We start from the raw sequence: 9142 nt of genomic DNA on the forward strand, positions 1-9142 counted from the left end.
ATTAGTCATTTCCATTTCCACTGCAAACACGACAAAGACAAGTAGAAGTGTAGAAGTTAGTAGTAATTTCAGCATAATCAAGGCGATAACGAGGTTGAGCAAAAGAGTAATTTTACAAAATGCGATGAACACTCTGTATTAAGTGTCAGAAATCCTATTTCAATATTCAGCACTGTCGAAAGATTCAATCTTGAAAATGACTGAATCAGCATGCAGTTGCATGTGATGATATAGATACACAGATAGAGACATGGTTCTTTTCTCCTCTTCGAAAGATTAGTGAATTTGCTTTCTGGGATTCATCGTCCTCTCTTGAATTTTATTATTTGGGTTCGAATTCTTTTGGTATTAAATTAATTGATGGCGAATGCATCTGGGCTGGTTGCTCCAACAGTTCCCAGTTTGAAGAGGAGATTTTCTCCACCATTAGGCATTTATCGATCTGCATTTTGGTTCTACGACGGCGTTTCGAGGCGAACATTGTGTTTTAGTGCGGCGCAGGGCGCAGAGAAGCTTTCCCCTGCTCAACCCCTATCGCGCAGGTAGTTTATTCTTTCCAAAGATTAGATTTCTGATGCTTGCTTTTTGTGGGTTTGTATTCTTCTTTATTTGCTCAAATATTTCGATTCTTAGCTTCATGATTTTGGGAAGTGTGAGTCTTCAGTGAAGAGATTTGGTGGTTTCTAGTTAGTGAGAAGTTGTTGGTGCTAACTTTGAATGAGGTAGGGTTAGTGTTTTGGCTGATTCGAATCTGGATCATTTTTGTTAGTATTTAATTGAAAATAACCCAAGAAACTAATGTTGCAAAGATAAATATGTATAAGAGATGAACTTTTTTGGAGAGAAAAGGAGAGATTCTTGTAGGGTCTTATGTGGTGTCTGCTGCCATAGCCTAATTTGAAAACATGTTCTACGATATCTCAAGAGGTTTAGAAGCCAATCTGATTTTTGAAAGCTAATTATGGAATAATCTTGATTTGTGCTGCTTGTGTCGATTATGATATACATATTCTCTCTTGGTGGATATGAGTTTAGTTTTTATGTGCAATGTGCTGTAGTATTGTTTTTCGTTTAAAATGTATTTACTATGCATAATGGTATTGTAGTTGTCTTTTTTCACTATTCCAAATTCAATTGATATCTCATATGTATTTTGCGGATTCTTCTTTGTAAAGACTTGTCAGCAAAGGGTGCAAGTTAGTTGGATGTGGCTCTGCAATACCAAGTATTCAAATATCCAATGATAATCTCTCAGAAATTGTCGATACTTCGGATGAATGGATATCTGTCCGGACTGGAATTAGAAATCGGAGAATACTTTCTCGTGAGTTGTTTCCACTTAATGCTCAATCACTCCTGTACAAAGTCATGCATATTGAGATCAAATCACTAACAGCATTGGATTTGGCTGGACAATAAAACACTGATGTGATTAAGGGGATCTCTGTCATTTACTTTCTTCTACTCTAAAGCTGCTTTTTATTTTCTTTCTCATTTGAATCTTGAAGGCTGAGATGCTATGCTTATCATTCATTTTCGCTTTAAAAACAAATCTTGAAGGCTGAGGTGCTGTGTCTCAAGTTAGCATGCGAGATTCAGACACCTTTTTATATTATGATCCATGATCTCGATGGTGTCTTTGTGGTCTCTAGAGTCTAGACAGCATGAACATTCTGGAATTTACATGCCATCCGTGCCTCCTAGGATTATTAGCAATCTAGCATGAATTTAGCATTATGACATTGAAACTCAGATAGTGTACCTACTGTAGTTGCAAAGTCCTTTCATATTATTCTGTGCATTGTGGATTTCACATTTACCTATCAAACAAGATTTATGTTTTTTGAGTTCTATTTCAGGACAAGACAGCTTGACAGCTCTGGCTACAGAGGCTGCGCAGAAAGCTCTCCAGATGGCTGAGGTTGAACCCAATGACGTTGACCTTGTGCTATTGTGCACTTCAACTCCAGAAGACTTGTTTGGGAGTGCTCCTCAGGTAATGTTTCCAGCAATATACCATGCTATGGAAATCTTTGTAAGTTTCTTTGTTCTTTTGTCTATGATTTTCCTCTGCTTTTACCTATTTCCAGATTCAAAAAGCGCTTGGCTGTGGTAACAATCCGCTGGCTTATGATATCACGGCTGCCTGCAGCGGCTTCTTGTTGGGCCTAGTTTCAGCTTCCTGCTATATTCGAGGTAAATCCTACTAATATAGAAAGAGACGAAAATTTTATTTGTTAGCTATAGTTTTTGTGAACACGAATAAAATTTTATGTATTAATAATTCAGGGGGTGGCTTCAATAATGTTCTTGTGATTGGTGCTGATGCTCTATCCCGCTACGTTGACTGGAAAGATAGAGGATCATGTATCCTGTTTGGTGATGCTGCTGGTGCTGTTCTACTACAGGTTAATCCCTTTTTCATATATTCTTATCTTTTTTTTTTCATATATTCTTACTTGTTTTCATATTATTTCAAAAGATCGGGATTTGCTTGATCTCTGTAAAAATTAAGTTCAAGTTTATTTTGTGAATGTACGTGGAACTACCATAGTTAAATTATCAAGCCTTTTTCTGCAACTAAATAGAATATAAGAGTGTCGATTGTCTCTATCTGATAAACGTCTCTACTTTTGATATCGAACCAATTAATAGATATGCATGTGTTGTGTAGGTTTGGCTGGTGTGTGTGTCATGCATGTCTTTCTTGCTCGCAATCTCAAAATAATCTCTCGATTCGACAAAATGATATTGCTGTCGTCTTTCTGCAGTCATGTGATAGTGAAGAAGATGGTTTATTTGCTTTCGACATGCACAGTGATGGTGAAGGTCAGAGGTAAGTGAAACCTGCCCTTTGCAGAAACCAATTTCGTGTTTTTCCAGTTGCGCAATGAGCGTAGCTTGTGTTTTTCAGGCACTTAAAAGCCAACATGAAGGAAGACAAAACAGATCCTGAGTTGAGCACAAACGGTTCACTTCTTGGCCTCCTGCCCAAAGGCTCCTCCTCTTACTCGTTCATCGAGATGAATGGTAAAGAGGTCTTCCGCTTTGCTGTCCGTGTCGTTCCACATTCGATTGAACTGGCCCTAGAGAAGGCAGGTCTTGCTGTGTCAGACATAGACTGGCTAATTCTGCATCAGGTATGAATCTGTTTATCGTAGTCCGCATCAAGTAAACGAGACATTCATAGCTATACCATGTCGAACAGTTGGTAGGTGGCCTAATAAACGGGTGAATGCAGGCGAACCAGAGAATAATCGATGCAGTAGCCACGCGCCTGGAGGTTCCCCAAGAGCGAGTAATATCCAATTTGGCAAACTATGGCAACACGAGTGCTGCCTCGATTCCATTGGCGTTGGACGAGGCTGTGAGAAGCGGGAAGGTCCGAGCCGGTGATACCATTGCGACTGCTGGTTTTGGAGCTGGCCTTACATGGGGCTCTGCTATCGTTAGATGGGGATGATCATCGGCACACTCGTTTCTGGTTTTTTGAGTTCCATTTGCATGTTCTTTCGCAGCTCGTGTTGCCCTTTGCCTTAGTCGTGCTCTCTGTCTCTCACTTTGATAGTAGCTATGGAAATGAAGGAAATGTCTTGTTGATCAAGTGTTATTTGATTTGTTGAACAGTGATAACTGTTACTGTATATTAGCAGTAATAATCTTTTCTGATTATGGCAAAATTTTCTCTTTTTTTTTTTTTTTTGTAAATATTGGTGGGCATATAGTTCCATAATACCAAGTGATTTTTGCTACTGAATGCTGAAATATGGAACCACAGATGGGTTGAACTGAAAGGAACAGGATGCTATGTATAAAAATTATCATACCGCATATCTTGCCGAAATTTATACCGACTAAATATTAATCTGTTTTTATACATAATTTGTATGACCAACCTTTAATACCTATCGGATTTCAATACAGCATACTGAAATATCTACTTTCCTAGAAAATTTGTTACCTAGTTCCATTTTTTTTCATCCTACAATTTATCACATTTCACTATACCAATTTTGGAAATAATCCTATATTCTACTAGCTTACTCAATATTATTATAAAACTAATATATTACTCCCTCCGTTTCATTATCATAGTAGTGAATGCATTTCTTTCCAGTACGGAGATTAAGAAAAAAGTGTGTAATGTATTAAACAAAAAAATAAAGCAAGAGAAAGCAAAAAGTAGAGATAATAAAATAAGCGAGTGGGAAAAGTTAAAAGTGAGAAAATGTGTTATATTATACTAAAAAGGAAATGACTCTACTGATATCGAACACCCAAAATGAAAAAATGACTCTACTACTATTGAACGAAAGGAGTGTACAAGACTAAAAGTACAATTTATGTTACACTAACTTTTTTAACTCACTTTCATTACATTTCTTAAAACTCATGTTGAGTCAAAAATATGACAAATTTACAGAACGGAGAGAGTATTGTTTCATATCATTATAGTGGGAGTATATAGTATGCAAATTATGTTAACGTATTTCATAGTCTCGATCCAAAATTTGGTACTCCCTCCGTCTCACGTTATTTGAGGTTTTTCTTTTTGGCACGTGATCTAAGTAAGTTGTGTTTAGTGGGTTAAATAAAGTAAGAGATATCAGAGAGAGTAAAGTAAAAGAAAGAATAAAGTACGTGAGATTAGATGTTTTGTTTTTAACTAAAAAAAATGACTCAAGTAACTTAGGATAATTCAAAATGGAATATAACTCAAGTAACTTAGGACGGATGGAGTATATACTACTCTCTCTATCTCCCAATATATATCTTTCTTTGATCTGACAAGATTTTAAAGAATGTAAAGGATAAGTTGAAAAAGTTAGGTATATATAAATCTTATTTTTATGTATTAATTTTATAATATACTCCCTCCGTCTCATAAAAGATGTCACACTTTCCTTTTTAGTTTGTCCCACAAAGATGTCACATTTTCCTTTTTGAAAAAAGTTCTCTCTCACATGAATATAAAAATTATATATTTTTCTCTCCATTTAACACACAAAACAAAACCTCCTAAAATCTCGTGCCGTCCCACAAGTGTGACATCTTTTGTAGGACGGAGGGAGTAATATAATAATATAAAGGAAAAGAGTTAATAAAATGTAACGTCTATTACAGATAAATATTTTTCTCTCCATTTAACACACAAAACAAAACCTCCTAAATCTCGTGCCGTCCCACAAATGTGACATCTTTTGTAGGACGGAGGGAGTAATATAATAAAATATTTATCTGTAACGTCTATTACAGATAAATATTTAGGTGATGAGTAGTACTCCTAGTATTTTTTTTCTTGAAGTTTGGTTCACTTACTTTTCGGTTGACAGAAGAGTGGTCATCGACTCATCTACTTCATAAAAAAGTAAAAAACCAAATTACATTGATTGACGCAGAAATATTTATTTATTTTTAATGGGACCATGAATAACATCCTCGAAAATAAGTAGATGCATCTTAGCATTCTGTATAACTCTCCTATCCATCACTAAATGTCTCAATTATGTCCCTTTCACCTGTCACTAACATTAACAAATGTAAATTAAAGTTGCTGAAAAAATTAGTAAAAGTGAAATAAAACATTTCATAATAGACATTTAAAAAGTGACAATAAAAATGATTTAATGGGAAAAGAATAATATTAAATCTAGTATTTTATTTCATTTGATCCCTTTCAACTATATGCAGTTACAAATACAATCATCAACAAGAAAAAAGAAAGAAAAATGAAAGATAACATTTTAACCCAAAAATATAAATGATACTACATGAATGAAGATTAAAAAGAAAACCTTGGTCTAAGCCATCTTGGTGGCTCATCAAGAGTTACTATATCTAACATCGAGTCGACATTAATCGCATATCATACATCTGTACTATAGCTACTAGTTATACGAAACAAAAAAGAAATCGTTAAAGAGGCAAAAATAGAAACAAAAAGAACATACAAAAACAAAATTTGTAGAAACAATCTTCTGAAGGCAAGGAGTTGTCTGTGCAGATTACCTCCCTTTATAGTTGAGAAATTAGCAATACTGTAATGAAGACCTTGTTTCTTTACCCGAGTCAACACATACACGGCGAGGGGCTCATCACCAGACATCCCGCAAGTACCTTCCTGTCGTTTGCAGATTTTTAACCTTGCCCTCAGCTTCAGAGCTGCTCAGAGAACCCTGTAATACCGAGTACGTAAGTATGAATAAGCTTAACACTGGTGATCTTTTTGGGAAGTTGAGCTTAATGTGATAAATTAACAAGTTGTATGAATCGACTTTAGCACATAGACTATAGCCAAGCAAAAGTTTGAATGCCCCAGCCAAAAAGAAAATTAAAAAATCAGAAATTCAAAAGGGCCAAAAAACCTCAAAACAAGTCCTGACTCCTTAAGTTAGCTGTCAATATCACACAACCTCAAAACGAGTATGCATGAAAAGAACAACATTGGCGTGTCTGCCACAATCAAGAATATGAAAGGTAATCGTATTAAATGCTAAGTATAAAGAGGATATGAAAGTAGTTCCAACCTCACGGCCCACAGAAAGGGACGGAACACAAGGACCACATTATAACCAAGAAATACAGAACCATAAGTCTCAGGAGGAACCAACCTGTTCTTGTGCAATTGTGTGGAGAGTTCGGTGTACATCACGTGCCATTCCCTTGGCATCACCACAGACGTATACATAGCCTCCATCGGAGATCATTTTCCACACGTCTGAAGCCTATTATTCAGTAGATTTAACCTAGATGTTAGTGAAATTTAACTCTTGAAGTTTTATTGTTGGGTGAAACTTGAGACAATTTTTTGACGAAGACTGCATACCCTTTGAGACATTCTGTGCTGTACGTATTCCTTGGTGGGTCCCTCTCGTGAAAATGCAACTATGAGCTCAGAAATCACTCCAGCTTTGACAAAGCTGTTCAGCTCATCTTCATAAATAAAATCCTGCAGGGTTGCAGAAAGTAAAAAAGAATTATTAGTTGGCAAACATTTTGAGAAAAGAACAAGAGGTTAACAATAGCCGAGTAGATAACCGACCAGTTTACGGTTCCTGCAACCAAAAAATAAAATTGCAGGACCAAGTTCAGCTCCAGATTCCTTTAGAGCTAACCTTTCCTGAAATATTGGTAGAAAATACCGGACAACACTAGTTAGAAAAATCAGAATTTAGGCCTCAAAAGCAGGTTTAAGCTCAAAATGCATTCACACAAACCTGAAGGAAACCCCTAAACGGAGCCAAACCGGTACCAGGGCCGACCATTATTATCGGTAGTTTAGGATCAGCAGGGAGTTTGAAGTTAGAGTTCCGAATAAAGATTGGTGCCCAACTGCAATCGCTGCTTTCCTCCAAAGGCATAGCATTCTGATAAGAGGTAGATTGTCAGGTATGAGGCAGTAGAACGTATGCTCATGTAACAAGTGGTACAAATTACGATTGGAATGGCTATTAGAAATGTCACGACGATTCATCATTCATCAATAAAGTTATTTTCAACCAAACTTGAAGAGCTAATATCCATTTCTTATTATCATCTCTGCTGCTGAAGATATACTTTATGAAGTAGATTTTAACTTTAATAAAATACCTTTATCCATGTAGAGCATATACCCTTGTGGATTCGTCCTGTTGGTGTTTTGTCGTAAACCAGAGCACAAGTTACATGAACTCTAGTCGGTGCAATTCTGAATGATAGTTGAGAAGTTGGTGAGAAGCTAAGATGATACTTATAAAACAAATTATCCAAAGAAAAGAACACACAAGGAAGAATTTCGCTATGTCCAGGAACATTTCATTTGAGCAGTTTATAACTCATAAGACGGCCTATTGCTGATATAGTTAGAACTGCAGCGCAAGCCTTGAGCTTTTATATCAAAATAATATCAAATGGAACTCACTTCGGGGAGGATGAGATAGAATAAAATCTGGGCTGCAGGCGAGGAGCAACTGCTGCAAAGAAAACACCTAGAGGAGGCTTGGCAGACTGGAAATCAGACATGACCTCAAGTAGGCTTCTTTGACTTGCAACTACATACTGTGCATATTCCTCCTGTAAATGTGGGAACATAAAAATTTACAAGGTAGAATAACAAGGTAATAGTCAACCGAATGAACAATTCAAAAACCTTTCCATCGGGAGATGCAAGATACCGGAGCCGATCAGCTTCACTTTGGTCGGAAGCATATTCTGCTAATGCAACTAGCACAGACTGGAAAAACATGTGTATGTTTGAGCTTAATTCAAATCCATTAGCAAATAGGACAATAAAGGGGTGACCAATATACCTTTTTGGGCATACTCATAAGATCTGCATATTTGGTTAGCGCTGTTCGCAAAGTGCAAGGGCGGAATGGAGGTGGCAAGGAGCTTCCACTGAGTGGTGTGCCATCCTCGTTATCGGTATGAACTGAAAAATATGTTTGTGGAGACAGGTTTAGTAATTTTTCTGCTTCCTCGACATTCTCAAGCAAATTCTCACAGTAGACACCAACATGGTCCCCTGTTTCATAACTGTGGAATAAATAAGTACGTAAGCAAATATTAAACTACCTCATCTTGAACTAAGTTAAAAGTCAAGTTGATGCCAAAAAGAAATTACAATATGCAACGTAATATCGTATAGACTAAACAAATATAGTAGTATAAACTTACACAAGTCCTGTGCCTGATATGTCAAACTCCAAATGAGTGCAAGAACGATCTGATGCGGGAGTATGGAGCTCTTTCTTTACAGCAACATTTGCCCTTAACGAACAAAGATGCAAAACGATATTAGAAGAAAAATCCTTAAATTACAGCAGAAAATTTTGAAAAGACAACAGAAGCAACTTTAAGTACCTGCAGGGATGTTGAGCATCATAAACAGTGTTACCATTGGCATAACCATTTGGTGAGCCATTATCCGTAACTGATTCATTTGGTTTGTCATGGAGCACAACACGATACTGCAAAACCACAGCGGTGTATGGAGTGGAAACCGTTGCATCATCCTCATTGTGGAGCAGTTTATCCAACTCAGACCACACTAATTCACGCCTGTATCAGCAAAGAATCTTAAACACACACATGCGTACACATGCATAATAGATGTCCAGGTCCAATCATTCCAACAATTTATATGATCTAATTACCATGCAGT

At 36.7% G+C, this 9142-nt stretch overlaps 2 protein-coding genes across 2 annotated transcripts; one reads left to right on the plus strand and one right to left on the minus strand.

The window, feature by feature from the left end:
- Positions 1 to 116: 116 nt before the first annotated feature.
- On the plus strand, positions 117 to 3680 carry LOC125199315 (3-oxoacyl-[acyl-carrier-protein] synthase 3 A, chloroplastic-like). Its single transcript, XM_048097374.1, has 8 exons — positions 117 to 542; positions 1176 to 1324; positions 1860 to 1996; positions 2091 to 2196; positions 2290 to 2408; positions 2772 to 2836; positions 2915 to 3140; positions 3242 to 3680. Exons 1-8 carry the CDS (start codon positions 361 to 363, stop codon positions 3461 to 3463), a joined length of 1206 nt encoding a protein of 401 aa, XP_047953331.1. The 5' UTR covers positions 117 to 360; the 3' UTR covers positions 3464 to 3680.
- A 2102-nt stretch (positions 3681 to 5782) lies between these two features.
- Positions 5783 to 9044, minus strand: LOC125199316 (NADPH--cytochrome P450 reductase-like; the record flags this gene model as incomplete). The annotated part of the gene is made up of 11 exons (XM_048097375.1): positions 5783 to 6176; positions 6612 to 6725; positions 6827 to 6949; positions 7043 to 7120; positions 7218 to 7367; positions 7591 to 7687; positions 7901 to 8052; positions 8129 to 8212; positions 8289 to 8514; positions 8656 to 8748; positions 8842 to 9044. Coding segments are annotated over 11 exons (1401 nt in total), but the record flags the coding sequence as incomplete, so codon positions are not given.
- Positions 9045 to 9142: the final 98 nt, after the last annotated feature.

The sequence above is a fragment of the Salvia hispanica genome, unplaced genomic scaffold (assembly GCF_023119035.1).
Source record: "Salvia hispanica cultivar TCC Black 2014 unplaced genomic scaffold, UniMelb_Shisp_WGS_1.0 HiC_scaffold_465, whole genome shotgun sequence".
NCBI classification, from domain to species: domain Eukaryota; kingdom Viridiplantae; phylum Streptophyta; class Magnoliopsida; order Lamiales; family Lamiaceae; genus Salvia; species Salvia hispanica.